General features: G+C 47.8%; 1 protein-coding gene and 1 long non-coding RNA gene across 5 annotated transcripts in view; one reads left to right on the plus strand and one right to left on the minus strand.

The window, feature by feature from the left end:
- Nucleotides 1-25093, minus strand: part of SBNO2 (strawberry notch homolog 2) — a 51693-nt gene that overhangs the window by 14661 nt on the left and 11939 nt on the right. Inside the window, exons 1-9 of one of the 4 annotated variants that reach the window (XM_085211657.1) lie at nt 22542-22876; nt 21782-21905; nt 8476-8640; nt 3807-3899; nt 3106-3202; nt 2558-2718; nt 2188-2321; nt 1586-1676; nt 102-245 (exon numbers count right to left, since the gene is read on the minus strand). In XM_085211657.1, coding sequence (XP_085067783.1) covers nt 102-245; nt 1586-1676; nt 2188-2321; nt 2558-2718; nt 3106-3202; nt 3807-3899; nt 8476-8640; nt 21782-21905; nt 22542-22852 — 1320 coding nt within the window. In that variant the 5' untranslated portion in view covers nt 22853-22876. Of the gene's footprint in view, nt 1-101; nt 246-1585; nt 1677-2187; nt 2322-2557; nt 2719-3105; nt 3203-3806; nt 3900-8475; nt 8641-12712; nt 13131-16287; nt 16321-21781; nt 21906-22541; nt 22877-25093 lie in introns of those variants that run through there. The other 3 variants (XM_085211658.1, XM_085211659.1, XM_031557081.2) reach the window with 3 other exon arrangements.
- Nucleotides 10373-15398, plus strand: LOC146542493 (uncharacterized). The gene is made up of 2 exons (XR_014880139.1): nt 10373-12177; nt 14495-15398. It is a non-coding gene; the product is annotated as an uncharacterized LOC146542493 (long non-coding RNA).

Consider the following 25093-nt stretch of genomic DNA (forward strand, 5'->3'; position numbering starts at 1 on the left):
AGTTGCTCCTGGTGACCTCAGCTGCCCCCAGGCTCTTCCTTTCCTGGTGAAGCACAGTTCCAACCATCCACTTTTCCTATTTTTTTTTTTTTAAAGGATACAACTCCATCAAAATTTTCCCTGCACCAATCCAAAATTTGTTTTAAGCGCGTCCTATGCTGCCCGCCTGCCTGGCTTTCACCGATCAGAGCAGAGTAAGTGGCAAAGAGGACTCCTTCTGAGGTAGCTGTGTCTCCATATCGAATCTGCAGAAAGAGGAAGAAAAAGAGCAGAGGGGCTCATGACAATTGTTCACAGTGCACTGCACCCATTCTAAGCCCACAGCCCGTACTTCAGATTCTGCTGTGGCTGCAGAGGGCCCACGCTCCTGCCTACAAGAACAAAACCCAATACGACAGCAGAGCAAACAAAAGACCACTAGCAGCTGACATCTTTAGCACTTCTCCTTGGCACTGACTTACGGTGATGACAGGGGTCTTAAATGCCTGGCTAAGTTCCTTTGCCAATGTGTCAGCACATCTGGATGCATGTAGAGAAATGTGGAGACCACACCAGGCCTTCAATTTTCTGGCCAACTGAATTTGCTTCCTTTTTTAAGCAACAGTTTGGAATGTTTAATTATTTTGAATCCCTCCTATCTATTTTAATTACTTCCAGAAAATAATTTTCTCTTTGGTCAAGTGAGATCACTGCCTCACTGCCATGGATCCTACCTATAACAAAATAAAACGTATAAAGGAAAACAAAACAAAGCAGGGTCCTGATCTGAAGAGTGTAGTATTTAAAGCTTTTTTTGTCTGAAAACAAATATCTCTTTCAGTCTCCTCGTGGACTGCATTCAGAGGTGTCGAACACATGTGGTTTCCATTGACTTTGTAAGAGCTGGTTGTTCAGTGCTGTTAAAAATCAGAGGAGAATGCTTCAGCAGGCTGGCCAGCAGCGTGGCAAACACAGGCCTGGACAAGAGACTGAAACACAGGCTGAGCAGAGCTCCATGAACAACCACTACGCAGCTGCTGGTCATTTCTTTCAAAAAATAATTCATCCTCACCACTGGTGACTGGAAGGAAGTTTGAAAACTCTCCGATTCACCCAGCTCAGAGGAAATGCCCGTGTGCACAGCACCGTGCTGCAGTCCCCTGGCAGGCACTGATCTGCCCATTTGTATGCTCTTCCCATGTTCTGAAAACAGGCTGCCTGAAACCAGAGCTCGTAACAGCTAGCCCATGGGGGCATAGCACAGCCACGTCTGACAGGGGCTGTTCCCTCGGTAGGATTCTTCAGAAATGAGGAAGAGCAATTGAGCCCTGCAGAACTTTGCACTTGTATGGAGACATATTGTGCTCCCTGCAGGAAACAGCTCTGTACTCACAGAGCAGCTCTGGAGAGTGCATAAAAATAGAAAGAGTCCAGAGTGGGAAGAACATGCTGAGAAAAGGAAACAGCATGCAGCTCGCTGTCTGCTATTGCCTGTGCTGCCAGCCATGCAGAGGCAGAAGTGACTGCTGCTCTGCACCCTGCAGCAGATCCACCTAACTGCTACCGTAGGTTGATTTTCTAGAACAGCATTACTCCTCTCCTCTACCTTATTCAAAGCATGCACAGGAATGTGGGAGGCTTCAATGTCCTTCAGGTCTCTCTCCGCATCATACTTGAGATCATTGGAGACGCTGAACCTGCAAAGCAAGACGTGGGCCTGGTTATCTCCTAAGGGGAGTCAGGGCACGCACAGTGATTAACAGCTCTGACTAAAGCAGTTGGAGGTGTATAAAACTGCCACGTTTCCCACTGCCCACACACCTCAACGTAAGATCTCTGGTCTGGCACTTATGATAAGCTCAGTCTATTCTGCAGTAAAGCCCCATACTCTAGGGGCTCAAGTCTGCACCTGGGAAGTCCATGAATATCCCTCCACCGACTTCAGAAGAGTAGGAAGAGGCTTCACACTGCACTCTGAGGAGCACACAATTTGCTGTTTCATAGTGATTCATTCTCCATCACCACTGCAGGGGAAATATTCCCATTTCACAGAGAGCAAACAGGCACAAAGAGGTGGAAAAGACTTACCCAAGGCCACAACATGAGTCAACTAGAAAGCCAACATCAGCATTAAGGAATTCCTTACTCCCAGATTCACACTAACTCCGAGGTCTTACGGGAAAAGAGGGGGAAAAAAACCCAACTTACCAAAGAGCTTTTTTTCTCCCTTTAAGATAATTTTCAAAGATGATGCCTGCAACTGTCCTGCCCTTTCCAACTCCGGCACCGTCCCCAATGAGGAAGCCAGCTCGCTGCCCATTGGGTAATAAAACTTCATGTTGCTGCAAAATCAAGAGCAGAATTGGAAATCGAACTGGATTCGTCTTTTGCCAGCTGTTTTCATGTGATCTTTTAAGAGCCCCACTTAACCCTTTCACGTATCTCACAGATATGCATTTCCTGCTCAGATAAACAATGCCAGGAATGGCAGATTACCAAGGCAATTTGTAGAAAAAGGCCCCAGGCCCCAGAAATTTTAAGCACTCCCTCCTGCAACTCCTCCTGCGGAGTCACATACCTGGCAGGCATAAATGATTGCTTCCAGCTGTAGTGCAGAGAGTGACCCTTTGTCAGCAACGGAGCTTGGCAGAGAAAGGCTGTAGGTGATGTTGGGTGGAGGAACGCTGGACAGAGTGCTCGTCTCAACCACAAGGTCAGGGTGGTGCTTCCCAATCTTGGCTAAATGACACGCACAAACACATAAGAGAGAGAACTCAAATTCTCCATTCTCGTGGAGCACCTCATGAAGGACTGCAGGCCTCCTCATCTACTCCGTAGCCTCAAACTACGGAAGAGACAAGCTCAGTGCCTGCTCTTCACTCTCCTTCATTTCACTGACATTTCAGACTGCCAAAAACAAGCCAAGCCTCCCCTAAAAGCAGACAACAGAAAGTGTCCTGTGAAATTAGCGTAGCACCAACAAAGATCAGTAGAGTTATCCTACCGAGCCACAAACTTGGCAAACACCACGCCCTGCCTGCACAAAGATAAGGGAGCGGTGAGCTTGGTTGGTCCACAGTGGAGTTAAGAGCATTTCTTGTACGCATGTGATAGCATGACACTCACACTTTGAAGGTACATATTCTGCATAGGTTTCCGTTTGCCCCAACTCTTCTGTTTCTTCCTCATCGCCTTCATCCTCCTCTTCTGCAGGAACTTGAGACTGAAAAGAAAAACAGCATCAATCAAATGTTAATATTCTCATTGTAGAATGGACGTGGTACCAGGCAACTATTATTTATTCCAACCCAACGCAATTAATCTCATTTACAGACTACAGCAACGCAAGGAAAAAAACCTGTGAGAGACCATGCCAGGGGCCCAGCAAGTGCTTTAAGATCTACTTTCAACGTGCAATCCACCATGAACTAGGGAATTTCAGGCAAGCTGTGGGCTACAATCAATTGTGCCTAACTGCACTCTAATCTGACCCTGAAGAAGGACCTAGACAAGCTCTCAACTCAGCAAGGAACTCAGCAGCACAAAGCAAAGTCACGCAATTCCAGGAAGAACATCCTCTACTAACTGTGCTGATTTAGCTGCAAGGAAAGCATGGAGCATTCTCTAGCAGAGCAAGGTTCCACCACAGGAAATATAAGACACTTCTGGGAAAGGGCAGTGACCTGAAATGTATGTGGTGACCTGGCTGACTTTCTTGTCTCACTCCCTCTAAGGGGACAACAGCAGAAATTGCTCTTCTCTGCATTGTGACGTTATGAAGCTGAGAGGCTCACACTGGGCTCTGCTGGAGCAGATGTCATTCTCACCTGGTAGCTTATGAGGAGTGGGGTGTTGGGGACAGCAGGAATGCGGTCGTCCGAACTGTTTAAGCCACTGAATGATCTGCTGGCTGAGAACAGCTGCAACAGAAAGGAGGCAGGTCAGAAAGCAGCTGTAATCCTCCCCCCTCCAACCTCAGCTCCAGCAAATTAAAGGATGGAAACACAACTGTAAAGGCATTTGTGCTTTGTACTCAGACCTTACGCTCTGATGGCGTCAATGGGCTTTAATACTTACTGCTCCTCCACGTCAAGCCCTGGGGAGTAATTCTGAAAACTAATAAATCTTGCAAATGCCATACATGCCTTCATCAACACAAACACAGGGAATAACTGACCCGGGGAAACGCATTCCTGCAACAAGTGTGTGCATCCCCACGTATGATGGAAGCTGCAGGGACACGTGTCCTCCCACAGCATGAACACAACTGCAGGCCAGGAGTCTTTCTGCCAAGTCATAACCACGCAATGTTAAGACAGGTCATCCCCAAACACTGTTTTGCCTGGATAACAGGAGCTGTGCAGATTCTCGCTGACAGTTCACAGGTTTTATTCTGAATTATTGAGTCTAAGTGAGAGCTCAGGGTTGGGCTTGCTGATAGAAGAGAGAAAGGCACTGCTCTGAGAAGCAGAAAGCCTGGTACAGGAGAAGAGACCCAAGTGGGAGAACTAGGAAAGCTGCAAGCAAAGCCATCCCTAGGAAAGGCCTGAGCATTACAGACTGTGACATTTTACAATCCTCTCACTACCTTCCCTTGAGGCCTGCCTTTACTAAATGATCTTGCAATCTTGCTTTCAGCATTTAAAACACCATTCAAGGAAATTAAAGAATTGCACCAGAATGCAAACATGGCTCAGCACTGACTAACACCTGTCTGTGGCTCAGGTCTGCTATCGGCTGCCCGAACAGCCAGTGCCTGCATGCCTTTACCTCTCCCTCAGGTCCACCCCTGGACACCAGCACTGCCAGCAGCCAAGCCCGGGAGCCCAGTGCACCCAGAAATCTGCCAGGCCCTGGTGGCTCTGGGTGCCAGCTGCTGCACCAGGCTATGGCTGCTCCAGCCTGCCCGGCCCGTGCCGTGCCCTGGGAGCTGGGAGGCACAACTGAGGAGAGCCTTTGTCTGTCCTCTCACAAACAAAATCCCTCTGGAATTTCCCGACAGTGAGCAAGGTCGAGCCAGCAGCTCGTGGCATCCAAAGTAATCAGCAGCTCCAGCAGAGGCACTGCTTCAAGTCTATAGCCTGTTGGGAGCGCCAGACTCAGAGACCCTGCTCCACTGGCAGAAGTGAAATATGGAAGTTCTTCAGCATAAACACTCTTATTATTTCCTTTTTTTTTTTTTTTTCCCTACATTAAAAAGAAAGAAAAAAAAAAAAAAAGAAAGAAAAAACCACCCTCCATTACTGGAAGCCTGAGTCAGAATTACCAGAAGGAAGCTGGACGGAAGAGCTATTTTCAGTGCCAACAAATCTGGAGAGCAGGTGAAACATCTCCACCTACAAATCTGAGCTCAGTACAAAAGCTGCTTCTTAGGCAAGAAAAAAGCTCTGATGCTGCTGCAGTGGAGGGGCACACAGCTCTGTGGGAAGGGAACGGAGCTCTGGTTCTGCAATGTCTTATCTTCAAAACATGAATCCCTACTATCCAAGTGCAGCAGTGCAGCCTTGGCACACAGCTTTTCACCTCGGCTATCACAAAGGAAGGGACAGAACCCCCAGTGCTTCAGAGCACTGAGAACTAACCCCAGAGCTGAGAATGAGCTGTGAGCACTAAGCCAGGTGGGACCAGGAGCTCTGCTGGGAGGCACATCATCCTGCTCCAGGCTGAGCTCACACAGTTCCCTTCTCTACTCTTGCTCTTCCCTCTGTTTGATCTTCTCCCTTCTCTAAAAGCATTAAGATAAGAGGCATACACATCATGCAGGAGAACGCATTCAGTAAAGCCACTGACAACTGCACAAAGATTTGGATCTTACTCCACTTCTCTCTTTGCATTCTCCCTTTATGCCTGATCTTGCTGTGACTTCTGTGGGGAAGCAGCATCTGGCTGACCAGCCAACTTCCTTCAGCATAACTACGACCTCCTCTGAGCTGGGAGGAGGGGGTTCACTTTTTGGAAGTGCTCTGAATGAGTTCAATGGAGAAAAAAGGCAGCAGCATGTCACCAAAGTTCCAGCAATGATCTCTCAGAAGGAGCACTTCGCTTCCTCACTCTTACAAAGGGCTCCGAGTTCTCGTGAGAAAGCACAATGGATGACACAAACTATTTTTAAAAGGTATTTCACAACTTCATTATAAATTAAGCAAGTGTATTTTGTATGCTAACACCTGCAAATATTTAACTATGGAGCAGCTCTTCCCTCCATGCTCGCTTCAGAAACGATGCACAGAGCCAACACGTTGATATGTCTCCTCTTTATGGCAGCAGCTCTCCCTGCATGGCACACAGAGGTTGGGTTTTTAAAGAGGACAACCTGTACCTACCCAGAGCTCTTTGGGGCTCTCACTTTCTGGGATGCTTCCCACGTGTCATGGAGATGTCCCCATCACTGGGGATTGCTCCTCCTGCTCAGCACGAATCTGGGACTGAAATGCTGTCTCAGGAAACGAACTGTCAAACTGACAGCAGGGTGCAGGGCTGCTCCTTGTCCCTGGGCAAAGACCACAGGCTACAGCTGATCAGATGCACTGCATCCAAATGCATTGGGACCACATCCATCCAAGTTGGAACTGTGTAGCCTGACTGGTGCTCAGTTCTGCACTACAGCTTAACTCTGGGTATGCAAGAGCCAAAATCCCTGCAATTTCATGGAATGTTATGGTGGCAGGATGATGTAAGGAGAGATAGGGAAGGATTGTTTAAACAGCTTGTATATATTGGTGCAAGATGTCAGCCAAGCCCCAGTCTTGCACCGAGTGTTACAGAAAGGAGCCTCTCATTTAAGCACTGACTGAGGATTTTGCAACCAACCATTTGCTCACCTCACCTCTAACAAAACCAGAAAAGTATTAAAAAAAGGCAATAAATCAGCTGCCCATCATCAGTCAATCCAACAAAACATTTATCCAGCATCCTGCAAGTTAAGACCTCCCATGGAAAAATGAAACTGAAATCTCCCGACTGGGCTGCACTTCACTTACATTTTGTCAGGAAACATCAGGCTTAGCAAAAATAAGTCAAAAACAAAACACAAACCACCACCTCTGTATGCAGAGAACACAGATAACACAATGTTTAAAATAGCCAGAGGTTCTTTTCAAAAGGAAGTCGTTTATAAATAGAATTCAAAGGAGTTGATTGGCCTTATCTGGATGCCAGTGCTCTGAAGGACAGCAAGGGGCACCAGAAGGGCTTCAAGGAGGATGTGGAGAGCAGCACGGAATGGGACCAGGGACTCTTTGGCCATTTCTTTGGCTCAAACAGCTCAGCCCTCCTCTTGACCATCTCCAAGTTCAACCTGGTTCAAAGCTACCAGACCACACGTTGACTGCCTGCACAGCCATGCACCGTTGGTCTTCAGCACGTTTATGACAGGAAGGAAGGCAGGAGTCCTCCCTGCCACCAACTGCAGGCACACTGAGGGTCAAGAGGATGCTGCAAAGGTCTACAAAGGTCATCAGATCTCATCAGGTTCAGCAAGAGCTCAGGCATCTGACGTGAGGATCTGCGTTGTCATGGCTCGCCTAAGATCTCACAAAGTCTCAGGCAGATAGGAGCTTTGATTTCCCAAACCAGGACCTCACCACCAACCCACACTTCTTCAGTGCTCAACCAGTCACTGAGACACGCTGGTATCACTTCAGAGCAGAACTGCTGCCAAGTCTCTTACTGCCAGGCTCAGACACACAGGCAGCTTTCATCGTGGAAATACAGAGTCTGACACATCACTAACAGCAAAATGCAGCCTCTAAAAACACAACTAAATCTCAAAATGCAACAGTGACTAAAGCACAAGTGTGTTAGACTGCACTCTGGAGCATTCACTTTCATTTTTTTTCCCCTACCATCTCTGTGAGATAATGATCCACAAAAGGAACCTGCTGCAGGGCTGGATATTCACCATAACAGCTGAGATAGCAGGTGTGCATGGTATCGGTTCCACCAACAACCACAGCTGGAGACTGCTAGAAGGGACTGATATCAGGTTGTGCAACAGTGAGTAAGCAGTCCCAGCAGATGGGGGAAAACAGACAGCAGAAATCTGGTAAAAATGCACAGAACTGCATGTTGCTCTCAGACTGCCAAGAAATCACGTGCCCAGGAAAACTCAGGGATGTGAAAACTTACAGGGATTTGGACTCACAAAGCAAACACAAACGATCAGCCTTAAATTGAAACAGTTTGGGTTTTAGTCATCATTAGTAAAACATTTGCCATGGAAAATAAACATACGGTGGATGTTGCTGGGGACAGTTAATGATCTACGTCACAGTGTTTTTCCTCAAGTCCGTCTCTTCAGTGCTCCTGAGCTCCTGTTGCAGGCCATCCTGCACATGCTGAGTGTTTCAGGGATGCCCCTCCTGCCATCAACATCAACACACTGCAACTTCAGCCCTGTAGGGAGTTGTGTTTCCTAATTCCGTGGGGCAAACACCGTGGGATGAAGCCTGAGATATTCAGTGTCTGATGGGGAGGATGGGAGAGAAGCAGCCGTACCTCTGTTGGGTTCTGCTGTGACGTGTTTACATCCCATATGGTTGGCACGTGGTTCAGGCTGTCAGCAGGCAAGTAGTCCTTTGCATCCACGATGTCAGAGAGGGAATCCGTAGGAGATGAGAAGAGAGAGTTATTGTTGGAGAGCTCATCGAGGTATGAAGAGTCCTGAAATGAAAGAAATGACCACAGTTGGAGGAGGTGGGAGAGGAGCAGAGAGTTCCCTTCTCACATCTGCTCATCCAGGAAGCTTTAATTTTTTGCTCTTAACCAAGCACTCAGTTGCTTTGCACTCCACAAACTCAGATATTAACTTGTCAATGAAGACGTGTTCTTAGCAGCTGGTTTAAAATTGTGGTTTCTTGATAGAGTAGGAAGCACTGATTGGGCAGCAGTGTTGGAAAATGTTCAAAACTCAGACTGTGCACACTTGCACATACAGAGTATTCACCAAGGTGTCAGACACCACACTTCTGGGTTTGATTAGAATGGCCCCTGGGGGGTGAAAACTTTTCAGTTTGACACACGAAAGACTCAAGTGTTCCAACCATCCAACAGAGAACCAGCTAGAGCCCATAATGACAGAGCTGTTTAATTGCAGCTCATAACACAGCAGTACCCAGAGGCTTCGGAAAAAATGACAGCCCCTGATGGGAGGCTGTGTACAAAGCAGGCTGCCTGGAGTGGGGACACCTGCATCTGTACCCAGATAAACTGCAGCAAATCCACTCTTCCTGGGACATGCCTCGACCTGGGCAAGAAGTGAACGTGCTTCAGTGATGAGGATCAGGCTCTGCCCTTGCTCATTTTCTGGTGCTAGTACCATGAGGGCTTACACTTGTTTTATTTTGTGCTGACCCAGTGATGATGTCAGTTTGAGTCATATGGACTCCAGATCACAAAGTGCCCAATCATTAATTCCTTATTTGGTTTTTCAAATGCCAAATGACAAGAACTGATAGCCAAAAACCTGTTTGCAACCCTGGTGCAGATCACTGCACCTCTCCTGACCTCATCACACCAACCCAGCTCTCCTCCACGCTCGTGGCTGTCAGGCAAAGCCCTGGTGACTGGAAAAAGGGAAACATATTCAAGAAAGGGAGGAAGGAGGACCTGAAGAACTCCGGTGAGCCTCACCTCCGTGCCTGGGAAGATCATGGAACAGATCCTCTTGGAGGACTTACTAAGGCACATGCACAATGTGGAGGTGATTTGAGCCAAGCAGCACGGCTTCAGCAAGGGAAGGTCGTGCCTGATGCATCTGGTGGCTTTCTGTGATGCAGTGACAGCATCGGTGGGCAAAGGAAGGGCACCTGGTGTCATCTACCCGGACCTGTGCAAGGGCTTAGACACAGTCCCCCACCACATCCTTATCTCTAACGCGGAGAGATATGGATTTGAAGGGTGGACTATACGGTGGATGAGGAGTCGGTTGGATGGTTGTAGAAGCTGTGGATGCCCCACCTCTGGAGGCACTCAGGGCCAGGCTGGTTGGGATCCTGAGCAGCCTGACCTAGCGGATAGCAACCCTGCCATGGCAGGGGGTTGAACTAAACGATCTTTACGGTCCCTTCCAACCTTTGTGATTCTGTGATTCAATGATTCGGTGAGATACTACTTCAGCTGGCAGAGAGGTTTGTCTGCAGCTCAATGAAGAGCGATGCACTTTGAAACCACATCAGAGCACAAAGTCTCTTGCTGGGGATGTGGCTGCACCCCAGAGGGACACACGGACAGACCCACAGGTCCTTCCTCCCACCCCACCGTGTTCTGCCAACTCACATCAGCCCTGCAGCTCTTCCCAGGGGCTGGGACTGCCAGCACACAGCTGGCTCAAGCTCCGCGCTACGTCAGATAACAAAATCAGTGTGATGATAGTGCAGCACGGCTGCCAGGAGAGCCGCAGCATCAGACAGGAGGAGAAATCACTGCTCATTTCCAGTTAAAGGCCAATTCCGTACTACAAAGCAGAAAGGCAGCCAACAATTTTAAAAGTCACTTCGCCCCGCCTGACAAAACCAGGAACAGCTGAGCCTGCCTGTATTATTCCTACGGGCTCCTGGCCAATAGCTGGGCCAGGCTCCCTCCCGACTGCTATCAGAAGTTGCCTTTTTGCAGCACTCACAACCAACAGGACGTGTCCTTCCCCGCCTTGCCACCCATGTCCTGCTTGGCCCTGGAGAAGACAGCGACTGCTTTGAAGCCACAGCTGCCTCCCAAGCAACCTTCAGCCTCTCACCATACACCCCGTATGCGTAAGATTCAGACTGTGACAGTGAGATTTACTCTGTTCCATTAACTTCACTGCCTGTTAGGGTCTTGAAAAGAGGAAGGTGCCCAGCTGGAACATTAAAAGGTGTGCAGAAGCCCAGCCAGCTCACTGCCTGCCCAGCGTGAGCCCCGAGGCTGCTGCACCCTGAAATAAGGAATTCAGCCCTGAAATCCGAGGGAGAATGGACAGTATCAGGTCTGGAAATGACTTCAGCTGGTCCATCCTCTCGCAGCATTAGAAGGCATTAGTCACAAAGTCCCCTGGTCTGCCTTACCTAGCTGTGCGTTCCAGAGAGCACAGGCACAGCCCCAACAAACGGCACCGTGTAACTACAGAATGCTCTGTAATTATTTCATATAAAGCCATACTGATAACTACAATACCTATCATTATCAACCCTGCTTTGACTAGTTACTCCACTAGTTTATATGGAGCGTTACCTAAACCTCTGGGCCCTGAAGCCGAGGAAGAAACGTGCCCTGATCCAACAGCAGATGGAAGAGCACCAATTGGGATAGTGCCACCAGCACCAAAAACCAGAGGAGGATATTATGGGGAGAACAGGGGCCCAAGAGCCCCCAGAGGACGGATTACTGCATTTTGAAGGAGTTATTTTGTCTCTGTTTAAGATCGATCAGTAAGAACTTGGTGCGACTCTCGCTGGAAATAGGAGGATTTTACACTGGTTAGAGGAGGACGGAGGCTGCACTTGTGAAAATAGTTCAGAAGGAGCTGCTCGTGTCAGGGATGCAGCAAACAGGAGCAGACCATAAAACAGGGAAAGGGTGATTCCTTGACAGCGGGGTGAGCACTCGATGGAGAGTTTTATAAGGGCTTAAGTGCGGCCAACACGGAGGTACAGCTGCTGGGCATTGGTCTTGGCTGCATTTTTTCACACTGAAGATCAAGTAAAATCAATGTACCAGCATGGGAGATAGATGAACAGAATTCACCGTCTGATCTCTGTATCAGAAGATGCTCGAGTGAGCAGTTTGATAAATCAATGACAGCACTCACGTGCAGGACTTTGAAACTAAGCACACAGGGATCTACTCCGGCGCACAGCATTTCTATCATCATCCCACCCCAGGGCTGTGAAAAGCCAAGAACAAACTCCCAAAAAAGACCAGAGAAAAGCAGGGTAAGAAAGCAACGCAGACGTTGACCTCTTTCTCCTCACCCGTAGCTCCTTCGACCAAAGCAAAGTCTTTGTTAAAAATACTGGAAGAGCAGGTGAAGCCTAAATCCAGAAGCAGCATGCGTCCAAAAATAAGTGCAGCCACGAAGATGTCGGTATATAAACGATTTATTTGCTCACAATCCAGACGCAGAGGAAACAAACATCCTTTTGGCACAGCACACTGTAGGGACTTCAGAAAAGCCCCACATATGCGCAGGCAGATGGACATACACGAACCCTGTGGTGCTGCCAGGTAAGAGAGGTGTGTTTTCCCAGCAGTCACAACGCCGGAGCTGTTTCAGGTAAGATGGAATAAGGAAACTAACAGCTGCAATGTAAGCCATCGATTGCTCGAAGGAAATCTTTTCACTGCCAAAACCCAAAGTCTTTCTAAAAACAGAGCAATAAACTCGCAGTCTCAAGGGTTCTGTGCTCTGCTTTGCAAGCACTTCCCTTGCGTTTCTGGTTTAAAAATCAAACCCCCCTGAAAGCCATTGCAGCTCCAGAAACACAGATCAGTTCTGTGCACAGCTCCTTTTCCTTCCTGCTTTGCAGTAACCACGCTCACACCGATGGGAGCAGGGTGCAGGAACACGGGTCTGCACTGCACAAAATCATCTGCAGTGGGAACTGCTGCAGCGCTTTGCTGTCCTGCTCCCCTAAAGCCCCCCCCCCACCTCCTGCAGCACAGACAGGAACACCCGAGCCCGGAGGAAAGGCTGAAGTTCCCCCCTCGCAAACAACAGCGACTCCAAGGAAGAGAAAAGAACATAAAAACCAAGCGTTACCTTGAAGAGAGACGGGAACTTCAGCCAGAACTGCATTTGGGACATTTTAAAGCAGCATTCAGTTTGCTGAGAGCAGAGCAGGATGCAGACCAGGCAGGAAGGTGAACTTCTCAATATATACCGGAGAAAGATCTTCATTCATGACAGCAACAGCAGCAAGAGAGCTCACCAAGGCTTTTTTTGGACACGCAGAAGAAAGGAGTGAAAATGGAGGAAAAAAGGAGAGCCATGCAGCGCGCCTGTCCTGAGCCCGGCGAGATTTGCATATAGTGTTTAGTCATGAAGGAGAGTGCTCTTACTTCCTCTAAGTACGAGGGCTGACTTTCAGGAAATGATGCCTGCTTGGTAAGTCAGTGAAATTACTGGCAGTGCGAGGAGAATTACTGTATGTGGTGTAATTCAACCACAGATAGGCTGTAAACAAAGCTGCGCCGCACGGCTGCGGGGACCCGGCCCAGGGCTGGGGCTCCTGCCCACCACCCCCCCAGTGCTGGGGGGCTCAGGTGATGTAACCAGACCCAAAAGGGAACCAACACGACTCTTTTTCTTCTTCCTTTTTAAGAGCCACATGCTTTCTTTTGTCTCCAAGATCTGCCCCACCCCACGCATTGCAATTAAACATAAAAAGGAGCAGCTTTGCTGTTCTCGCTCATTGTTCTTTTTCTGCATCCAGGAACACTGGGCTTCTTTTTCTTTTTTCTAAAGGCTTCCCCTATTAACTTTATTTTTTATAACAGAATAAAGCAGCGTTTCTGGTGAGGAAGTTAAGAAGACATAGGAAAGGGCATCTGAAAGGGACTCAGTCATTGTGAGTTTAAGGGGAGGCTGTCCCAAAGCAGGCAGAGGGCAAAGGAGTGACTTAGACAGAGTGCTGCCCTGCAAAAAAAAAAAAAAAAGAAAAAAAAAAAAGAAAAGAGAGCAAGCAGAACTTTTCTGCCTGGTTTTGGCACATTTGGCCCCAGCCTGCCCAGCTCCAGCTTCCTGTGCTGCCCTGTGTGAGCTGTGACATGGGGTGCTGGGGCCTGGTGCCCAGAGCTGCTGGGAAATCCCACATGGGAGGCATTTCTCTGTACCACAGACTTGGAGCAGGCAGTGGTAGAGAAGCCTCTGGCAGACCTGCGAGAGAGGGGAACAGCTTCTGAGCTGACAGCACAGGGCTGCACAGCTGAGCCCCAGGGAAGCATGCTGGGGGTTGACTGTGCTTTGTGCCATCAGAAGAGGAAGTGCTGCCCCCACAGCAGCAACACACACTGCATCCCAGGGTTGCAAAACCACCACGGGATGCAACCTTGCCTTGTGTGCGTGGCACCTGGATACGTGGCTCAGTGGCAGATTACCTGCTCCAGGTTTGTATTAAGCAGAAAGGGAAAGAAAAGCATCCCCTGCACACAAGGAGCCCACATTCCTGGTGCTGCCAGAGCTCAGAGCACTGCCACCAGGGTGGACACCGCAGGAGCTGCAGAGAAAGCAAAGCCTTTGGTTTCTGTGGGCAGTTGGCTCGGGGTGGAGAAAGGCAGCAGGTTTCCACAGCTGCTTTTATCTGAATTTGATTGTTTTTAATTAGCCAGCAGCAGCCCTGGAGTTGGGATAGGTGCTTTAATGATACATTTGAAGTAAAGAGAACCAGATGCATTTCTGAAATGTCTTAATTAGTAACTTGCTGGTGACCAGCCTGCTGGGCAACTGATTAAACCAGCAGCTCTTACCTAAGACTACCAAGGTCTGGCTAATTATGCAGCCTTTAAAAAGCAGGTGGTTTATTTCCTCTTCCTTTTCTCCTAGCTGACAAATGAGGCAAAATACAGGCAACAAAGCTGGAACACCAAAAGGAAAGAAGACACATGACATCACCTTAGATACCAGGAGTGCTGAATTGATTTTGCAATACCACAGTGCTATAATCACAGAAGATAAGGTAACCAACTGGAAAACCACCACCTGATATTTTAAGATCCCATCCTAAGGGAGAAGGTTTGCCACAGTATTTCCGTTCTCCACAATTAATTCATGAACTGAGTGCTGACAAATGGGGAAAGGAAAGCAGAGTAATTCCAGTGTTCACAGCAGTAATTTGACTTATCTTCCACCAAAACCTGGAATGTAAAACCCCATTAGCTGCTCTGGCAGGTGATCTACACAGGTAATCTTCATCCACAACCTTTGAATCACAGACCTACAGGACAGCATCCTGATTGTGCCGGTGGTTTCCAGCACATGCTTTCTGAACTTTGCAGAAGGCAGAAACACAAACGGATACAGGACAATACAGCTGTGCAGGAGAAGACCTGACAGCTCATCACCCTCAGGCAAAGAGCTGGGGTACATTTCGTGCAGCTGGAAGGCACCACACACAGGCAGTGGGTTGCAGCGATTCAGGGATTCACAATAACCACATGAGATGGGGAAAGAAAAAGAGTGTTCCTGTACCCTCCCAGCGATGGCTGTGGTTGGAGCACCAACGCTTGGGACAACCAGCAGAAGTGAGGGGTGTCTGACAGCCCCTGGGATGGAAGCACAGCACTGGTGGGGAGGGCTGTCACCACCAGCAGAACTGCAGGCAGGGAAACTCCATCACACTGACTCAGACCAACTCTGCTTTGAATTAAAGCATCTATTTTAATACATCTCCCAGTGGTCTGCTATTAAATTATATTACCAGCTTTTTTTTTTTTTTTTTTTTTTTTTTGAAGAGCAATCCACATTTCAGACAGTGCTTTTCCTGCTTTTGCTAGCTTTATGAAGGGGAGGAAGCAGAGAAGAGCACTTGCAAGAACTTCAGAAGGCAGTCCAGTTGCTTCCATGCTTCCTCTCCTATCTAGGAGGGGACACAGCACTTGAAGCCAACAAAACAGATGAAAACCAACAAGGCCTGGAGGGGAGGAGGCACCTGAGCCAGCAATGGTGGGCACACACACACACAAAATAGTGCTTTGGGAATGTGGTCACAGAGCAGAAAACCTGCACCGACTGCAGCCAGGTGGGATGTGCTGCTGCAATCACACTTTGCTCCATGAAGCCTCAGATGTCCAGCACCTCACCGAAAGGGTTTGTAAAGTGTCATTAAGTCAGGCCAAAAACTTGCCCCTGCAGTGCAAAAATAAAGATGTGGGCTTGTAAAGCAGCATGTTCCAAGTGCCTCAGAGCCATTAATTGTCTTTAATTGATTTTGCTATCTGTATTCCCTGTAGATGTAAGTACAGGACAGCAATAGGAAATTCCAGGTTGTTTCTTATTCCAGGAAACACTTCATACCAGTCAGAACCAAATCCTTCATGTAATTTAATAACTGCTACGTTGATTTCTCTTAAATCACTACAGCTCTGTGCACTGAAGTGCTTCTAAAAATTAATACCTTTTTTAAGAGTAGGTTAATTCTCCCATTTTAACAAGACTGACAGGGAACTGCAAGGGCTGGTGGCAAGGAGAGGGCTGGTTTATGAGCACCACTAGACTGAACAGAGCCCAAACAGCATGAATGCATCCCTACAGCACCGCTGTATGGCTGTGCCACCGCTGCTCCCCACAGCCTTCCTCCCTGCCTCCAGCCCAGGCACAGTGCAGATCCCAGAGGGTACCTGAGCTTCCTCGTGCATGTCGAGCTGTTTTGCTGCAGGAGGAAAGGAACGAGTTTCAGCAGAGCTCGTGTCAGAACTGCCTTCCAGTGCTCAGCAGGAGCTGCTCAGCCCCTCTGCACAGAGCTCCACGACGCATGCAGCCAGCAGAGGAGGTTCTGTGTGCAGGGAAATGCTGGATAGACATAAGGAACAAGCTGAATCAAGTTAAGCAAAGGGAAACAGACGTTCCTCTACTTTTAAGATAAGGCCCAGGGCATACTGCAGCTTAGCATGCACACCAGCCTGGGGACATCAGATACCAGAGTATAAATTAAAACCTTCTGCATTGAGTGCCTTGTTGGGACAGTTAACAGCTCTCACCAGCAGTGACAAAAGCTGGCACAGCCATAACGAAGCACTAAAAGGCCTTTGCAACAGAATTACTGTATACAGGTTTCAGGCTCCCCAGCACCTCAGGACTTCAGGCTTTGAAGTTAGAGGAATAAACAGCAGAGGGTGGAAAGCCATGGAAACCAAAGTCCTTCTCTTCAGGACGTTGACTTTTAGGCTGTACATGCCTTCAGGGGATATTTTTCTTTAAGATGATACACAGGGTGTCTGTGCAAGACTTTGGCTTAAGATAGCAGTTCCCAGGATCAAGAAATGCTATCAGACTCCAGTATGGTCTCACACAACTATTTTCTAAACCTTAATTTAAGCCACTTGTTTATAAAAAGAATGCCAACAGACCGGCAAGGATGAATCACCCACTGGCAAGCCAAAAAAACAAAAATACTAAGGAGGAAAGAAGTTCAAGTTCACATTAGGCTGCTCTGACCATGCAAATGAAGCATCTTTTCCAATATGCAGAAGGCATTCGGTGAGGCTGCTGTGATACACACAGATCTCTTCTTGCTAGACCCGAGTGGCAGCAGGGAGTGACTGAACTAAAAAGAAATTCCCAGAGCAATTAGGATGTGTGGCAACTCCCACTCACGGCATCCTCAGCCCAGCAAAGCCTTTACATTCTGAAGGCTCTGGAACAAAACAGAGAGAAGATGGGGAACCAAATGCTACGCCGAAGGAAGGAACGTCAGCCTTCCCATTTTGTGCAGCCCTGGGTTCCTCAAACCCTAGGGCACAAGAATAATTCTCAGATCACTATTGGCAACAGGAAGCATTTACAGCACAAACATCTTGACAGAATTATGAGGCATTTGCTCTTTAGACCTTTTCAATCCACTTTCAGTGGATTGCTGGAAAATTCTGAAGAGAAACTGCTTAAATGCAGCTCAAGACCAGGTTGGGATTCTGCTGCAGGGTCGTGTCAGGGATGCAGCACTCAGCACCGTCAGATCACACAAAGGAATGGCCCCAAATCAGAGATGGCACTTCCACCACTCTCTCCCTCTGTCCCCCTGGCCAGCACACAAAGCCCAGCACTGGCAGGCTGCTGAGAGACAGAGCACCATAACCCCATGGTACAGCCAGCTCTCTGCACTGCTGAATGATCACAGACTGCATTCTGGTATCAAAGAACGATGGTAACATTCTGGTAACAAAGATGAGAGGATAATCTGTGTTCACCTATGAAGACAGTTCTCACATAAGCACCCAATCTATCTTGGCTGCTCAGAGACCGCAGATTTTAATCAAGAACCTCTTACCGAAGCGTGCAGCAAACTCTTCATGTTCTCTCTTGGCTTTCAGTCCTCCGTCTGGCATGGTTGGAACAGCACAAGGCTTAACAGCTCTTGCCACTCCTGCCACAGCAGGAAAGCAAGGAAAAGACAGGTACTTTCCTGCACAGTCACTGGGAAAGACAGCCAGCCAAGCCGCTCCCTCACCTTCTGAATGAGATGTTTCAGCTTTCCAGGCAAATTGTTAATATTTAACAGTTTGGCAACAGGGACAGCATGAAATCAGTAAAATGGAAAACACTGCTGAAGCAAGGGATGGAAAGCCTCCAGGATGTTCCCGGATGACTCCACATGAATGTCACTGCCTCCAGTCAATTGCCTGCTCTCTCTGAGATTCAGGCTCCAATTTTGGCTCCTAGCAAAAAATCATCAGCTTTCCTTTGGATAGAAAGCACTGTTTTATCAATGAGTCTCCACGTTAGCAGCAGTGTCAGAGCACTCGCAGCAAGCCCTGTAGAAAGCTGAAGGAAGTCGAGAGCTGAGCATTCAGAACGGCTGACCTGATGCTGTACCTCAGCAGAGCAGAGGATAAATGAAGACTGAACGCCTCCGAGAGGCAGGAGAGCACAAAACAAGTGCTGCACATCAGGGCACAGGCACACGGACACCTGGTGACATGCATCCATCCACACTGCAGCAGCTCCGGGCAGACAGCACATCTCCAAGGCACTACACCTCAGCTTCGTGTTGGAAAACAAAGCTCTAACAAAAGTCTTTTCCAGTGTTTCTCAGTTTCAGAGCACGCAGGTTGATAGATTACTGCCATGGGTTGTCCAGAAAAGTCCCATGCAGCAGAGCTCAGCTCACAGGCTTACTGAGAACTACCAAACAGAACAGAAAAACTTCCAGAAATGTTATTTCTAATGGGAACAAACATACACAGCACTACCAGCTGCTATACAGTACAACGTCTGAGCAAAAGTTTTGCTGTTTGCTGGTTTGGCTGTGACAGATTCAGAGGACAACACTTCCCTTTGCCATACATGAAGCTGAAGAACTCTTGCAACTATGCTGTAATAGGTGCCGTCTCCCAGTATTTGCCTTGGAAAAGGTCAAAGCAAAAACATACCTGCCTACAGTCACCTCATTCCCTTCTGCAGCTTCCTCCCCAGAAAGAAGAGAGCAGCAAAAGATCTTGGCATTTTTCTGGAAATCACCTGAGGTTGTTTTATGTCTTGTTTGTTTCAGAGCCCTTCTGCTCTTCTATCATACAGCCACCATAAAGAAGCAGCTCCTTTTCAGAAAGGATTTCCAAAACTTGCTCTTGCCAAGCTGGCTGAGATCGATTTCTGCACACAGCAGGGGAAGGAAGCAAACTGACCACTCACATACTAGAAAATACATAAGTTAAAGAAATAATTAAGCCTCTTTCCCGTTAAACCCATCAGCCAAACTACACAGACCTGCAAGCTGAGACCTGTGAAGAAGACCCATCTCCCTCTTCCCATCACGGTCTTTAAAATGGTTTCCACAAGTTGATGAGATCACATTTCTGTCTCATTCCTCCCACAATTAATTCTGCAGGAGGCAAAGATCAATGCTACTATAATTCATCTACTTATCTGGTTTTATCCAAGCAGAAGACTCTGGTCAAGAGTAGCACTGCACCACCAGCACTGGTGATCAACTGGTGCAGCAGATGAGCCACCAACACAAAGCACTCCCAGCAGCTTTGCTCAGGGAGCTCAATTTGGGCTAACACCAGGGGCTTACCTTAAAGGGCTCAAACCCTAGCTTACAGAAACCCAAACCTGCAGAAATCAGAGTCTCACAGAGGTTCAAATCCTCTCCCCCCCAGTAAAACAGAAGTACAGTTAGCAGGAATTACCATATCTCCCTCAAGAAGAGGAGACACGCATCAGTTTGCTGTTTCCTACTGCTATAAATAAACTTCACGTCATGCTTCTGAATAAAGTTCTCTTTACAATCAAACTGCTCTTCCCTGCTGAACCAACTCAGCCCATACTCCAACGCTCACACCATCACATTCACTGCAGAGCAAGAAGCTGAGGCATCTCTACTGAATCATGCAGGAAGAAGAGGCAGATTACAAAGGAGAGAGGTTGTCTGTACACGTGTCCTGGCATTCAGCATTACAGAAATGAACATCCAAAAGTTCACAACAGCTCACCAGGGCTTACTGGAGTGTTTTGAGATGTGCTGAAGCACAGTGCCAGCACTAAGTACTCCCATACTGCCCCGTCTACCCTCACGCTGTTCTCAGCACCTCTGGGCTACCTCGCAAGGCATGCTTAGAATTAATTGTGAAACGTCTGCAAAGGTCAACCTTCACCTTAATGCAGAAGAGGGAAGGGAAACAAACTCAGCTCCATTTCACACACACCCAAACATTGCCCGTGTGCTTATCTGTCACACCAACTCACAAACCTGAGGCAGATCAGCTGCGATGTGCAGATTAGCTGGTTCCCACACTCAGAGGAAGCCTGGCTCTGCCGGTAAGCTTCTTTGTGACCAGAAAAAAAAGTCTGACTTATAGACAGCGTGGATGAAGATTCTGAACATAAACCACGACTCTTCACATCTTGAAGTTTCCTTTGAGAATCTTTGGGCACTACGAGGTCCAATCTGTCATCAATTATGGAGCCCCCAACAAACCTGCTAATCAGGTTACATTAAGAGACGTTAAGTAACCAAATAAATTAACTGCTCTGAAATTTCTAGCATAAGTTCCTTGTAGCATCATCTACACCAAATGACTCTTCTGCACATGGCTTCCAGCACACTCCAGCCCCACAGCACTGCTGGAGTTCCAGCCCTTTGTCAGGAAGGAGAGTGACACAACAGCTCAGGACATAAGGCAGGGCTGGAAGTCAGTGGGTGCTCTGCATCTCCATCCGCACTCTTCCTACCTGGCTGCTTCTCTGCAGTGTCTGAAGCACAGCTCTGCCCGAGGGGGGGATGCCAGACTCCATCTGCCTGTTATCTGCTCTCCTGGTAATCAGAACAGCAACTTACTGAGAGAGAAGGGCTGGGACTATGGGGTCACTCAGTTTGGCTGTTGCATTGATAGGTCAAAGCAAGGTAACTTTCTGCACATTTACTATCTTCAGATGCTGGGTTAAAACAGAACAAAACAAACAAGAACTACAGCAATGAACAGCCAGATACTGCTAATATCTGCATCAGCTCCTAGAAGGGATGTAGTTGGTTCCTTCTGTATTCACAGCACTGCTTTCCAGTCATTATTAGCTAATCTTACTGTAAGATGTTGCCAAAAGCAAATGAAACACTTCAAAAACTACAGAAAAACACCTTCCAGCCCAGAAGAATCTGTGAGGTGAGGATACCTGTGGGTCCTCCCGTGGGATGCCAGATGAGCTAGGGAGACTGCTCCTTCCACACTGCAAAAAACCAACTGGTTGGGATCTCTGCTGGGCACTGAACCAACACAATCCTTAAACATCCACTGGTCAGGAACCACCACTTGTAATTAGTGAAGCACACGCAACGTTCACGAGTGAAGGAAGTTGAGGAGGCAAATGATTTAACTGACTGAAGCATTTTCAAATTCACACTTACCTACACCCTCTTGCAAAATGATTCTCCTGTGTACTTTGTGTTCATGTTTTATATCATTTTAAAAGACAAGCAATTGTATCACAGATAAGCTCCTATCAAGCCAACAGATACCTCCTTTATTGCTGAGAATTTATCCCAATTACACACACCTCCAAACAAATTTACTGGACAAATTTACAACACTCTTCCTTTCCCCTCTACACCACAGTCCTAAAAAGCCAACACCCATCATAAAGCACTGTTTTCCCCAAAGCCATCAGTAGCAACGTACTTACCTGAGGAAAATCACCATTTTTTGGTAAGAAGTCAGTGGGGTCCACAGATGCATAGTTTGTATCCAAGAAATGTGGTCTGCTGATGGGATTCATATAAAAATCGTGAGAGGAATTAAAATATTGCCTGTAAGGAAATGGGAAAAGCAGTTACTTCTTGTGGGTCCTTAGCATTCCTCAGGTCGCTTCCAACTCCAGCAGCAGCAGCCAAGGGCAATTATGGGACGACACACACAAGAAGTTGATTTAGAAAAGCTAAGTTTATCCAGATGAGATATCTGTGAGGCAAAATAAGACATCTACAGGATCTGTCTTAAGACCAAGAATTGAGTTCTCAGCAAGCTGTGTAAACTGAGAAGGACGTTACAGAAAGGAAGAGTCTGCAGGGCTAGATGTTTCAGCCCTGACAACGAAGCAAAATTGAGGCTCTGAGATGTCCCATGGCCTAATGTGTGACAGCATGATGGAACCTGACAGTCATGCTACGTAAGGACAAGCATCGAGTTGCATGGAAATATCATACCCGAACCTCTGCTCAGGTCATAAAAACAAGGCAGCCCTTCCTGCAATCAGCACAGCAAGCCTGCAGGTTGGGACAGCTAACAGCACTCTTGTACCCCTGCAGGGAGTACAGCCACAGAGCAAAGACAGATAGAAACTGAAGGGTTAGGAACATGCAAGCCCAGACAAAACCATTAGTCCAGATAGAGATGGATTTCAGATGTAATCGATTATACCTCATTATAAGGCAAAATCTACTGACCTAATACAAGAGAGAAAAGCAAAGGTCTTCTGATCAGTCCCTGCTGGGTAGGGCACTCGCCATCTCCTGCCTCCCTGCCCCAAGCTCCAGCTTCCTCTGAGCAGAAAGGAGGGAAGAACAGCAAGAGAGCAATTCCCTTCCTTCTTCCCAGGAGAAGCCTCTGCTCTGTATTCCATGGCTGTCCTCTGCTTTGCTATTACACACACGAGCCTTTCTCTCTCCTGCAGCAGCAGGAATGTGCTCTGTAATCTTTCCCGTAAGGGCCGTGCACTCAGTGCTGCTTGGGCAATCACCACCCAACGTGTTTTCATGCTGGAATCACTGAAATGTTTCACCCCATCAGACTGTTTCCTCTTGCAGCCAGCTGTGTGCTCTCCACAGTGCCAAGGTTACAGAACTCAGAGCAATAAACTTTAGCAAGGGGAAGGAGAAGCAAAATTTAAAAAGAAAGACCATCCAGGAACAGAGCTGGGATGACTCTGCTGCTGAATATTACGAAGCAATCAGGACCCCACGTGTGGCTGACACCTCACCCATACACCACACTTACATATTTACACACAAACGCACTTATCTGCTCATTTTTCCTCCTTTTTGCATCATTGAAGACAGTGTCCTCAATCCATTCGGCCCAATTAAAATCTGCGTACAGCTTCTGGGAAATAAAGTATTTATGGACAGGGAAGGGCTTGTTTAAAACGCTTTCCAGCTGGAATTGCTGTGCTCTCCCCCTCTCTCCCCTGCACAAGGGCAGAGCCTGGCTTAACAGACTAACCAGAGAAACTATTTTAAGAGAGCAGTGAGCACTGCCTCCTACCTCTGCAGTGCCTCATGGGTCGCACAGGAGTCAGCCAAGGTAACAGGAAGGAAACCAAGATAGCCCCAACCTCCTCGGCCTGAACTGCTGTAGAATGAGCAGCTCTGGCATGCTGTTTTGTTTCCTTTAACCTTGGCTTTGAAATCTGTGAGTGTGAGACGCACTTTCTTCTTGCGCTGAGATAAAGTTTGTCCTGGAGAAGCACTGTGCTCTTCAGGCAGAGAGTGCTGCACCTGCAGCAATGCAGGACCCTGCGTTGAGCCCCCAGAAGGGTGATGCTTTACAGCAGCTCAGTGCTCCCACCCCACTGCATTCCACGTAAAGCCAGCCCCTCCAGTGAAACCACACAGCCAAAAGGAAGGAATGCTGGTCCTCCCCTCCGTCGCAGAGAATCTGGCTCAAGAGCTCACTTTCAATCAGGCTACACGTGCCAACACAATGACACCTTCAACAGCTACGGGTTCCACTCTCTGTCCCATGTGCAGAGCAAGGCAACAAGGCTAAAGCTCAGTCATTTGTAAGAAAAACAACACCTAGAAACATAACCAAAGGGACACCTCCCTGCAGGAGAACATGAGGGGAAGCACACGAAGGCATACAACGTTCAGAACCCTAAAAGCCTCACTGCACACACGCTTCCTACCCTTCTGTAAGGAGTAAAGTAGAGAATTTCTTTCATCCCCGAGCTCTGGGACTTTGTGAGCTGAGTGGGGAGCATCTTGGGGTTATATCCATTTCAGACAATTGCTTTAAAGAGCAAGGCTGCCTTTTTGCTGCCACCCACTCTAAATATAGAAGCAGAGGAACAGTCTGGTACAAAGCAAACCTGAACTGACATCTGACTCACCCCAGCCATTTGATGTCAGTCCAGCCAGTGGGTCTCTGGGTAAGGCTATTTCACATACTGCTAAGGAGAGTTCTTGGGCATTGTGTTTGCTTGCTCTTTAAAAATAATAATAATAATTAAAAAACAATTTGCATTTTCAATAGCAGGAACCAGAGGAACGCACTGCAGACAGGCTCTTACTGGAATCCACACCTCAGGTGAGCCAGAGCAATCCACATCCCTCCCAGGAGCTGGGTTTCCATCCCTTAACAACTTAAGCTTGCCATAACCTCACATCAGCTCCTCGTTGATGCATCTGAATCCCTTTTGGCTCCACACTGCAATTTCACTGGAGACCTGCTCTGGGAACTCTGGCAAGGCTTTATGCTCTGATGGTACAGCCCTACATTTGGAGGTGCAAGCTGCACATTTCCAGGAAGCAAAAGAGCAGAGTTCACAGGCTGCCCAGGCACTGACCTAAGCGCTCTTCTTCCCTGTCAGTGCACCAACTCACACATTTCAGAACCTGCTCTATCATCCCAGCAAGCAGCACTCCACTCACAGGTGGTAAAGTGGAGAAGTGCATGAAAAGCAGCAGGAAAAGAATGGGGTTGCCTGTTTTAGAAACCACGGAAGAAATCTTTGCTCCAGTTTTTGAGAAATACGTTTTGTACACGTGTGACACCACTTTCAACAGCAGCGAGCGGGCTGACCTAGAATTCCTTGAAGGAAGGGAAGCATTGAGCTGACTGCTGCAAAAAGCCCAGCTCTTCAGGGACAGTTAACCTAGAAATTCACTGAGCTCCAGCTCTCCCCTACAGGAGGCTTGAACATCTTTTGTTCTTCCAGAAACGTTTAATGCACTGTTTACATTTCCAGGTTAAGAAAGTCTGAAAGAAAGAAGCAAGC

This window comes from Meleagris gallopavo, chromosome 30 (assembly GCF_905368555.1).
Source record: "Meleagris gallopavo chromosome 30, MGAL_WU_HG_1.1, whole genome shotgun sequence".
Taxonomy (NCBI): Eukaryota; Metazoa; Chordata; class Aves; order Galliformes; family Phasianidae; genus Meleagris; species Meleagris gallopavo.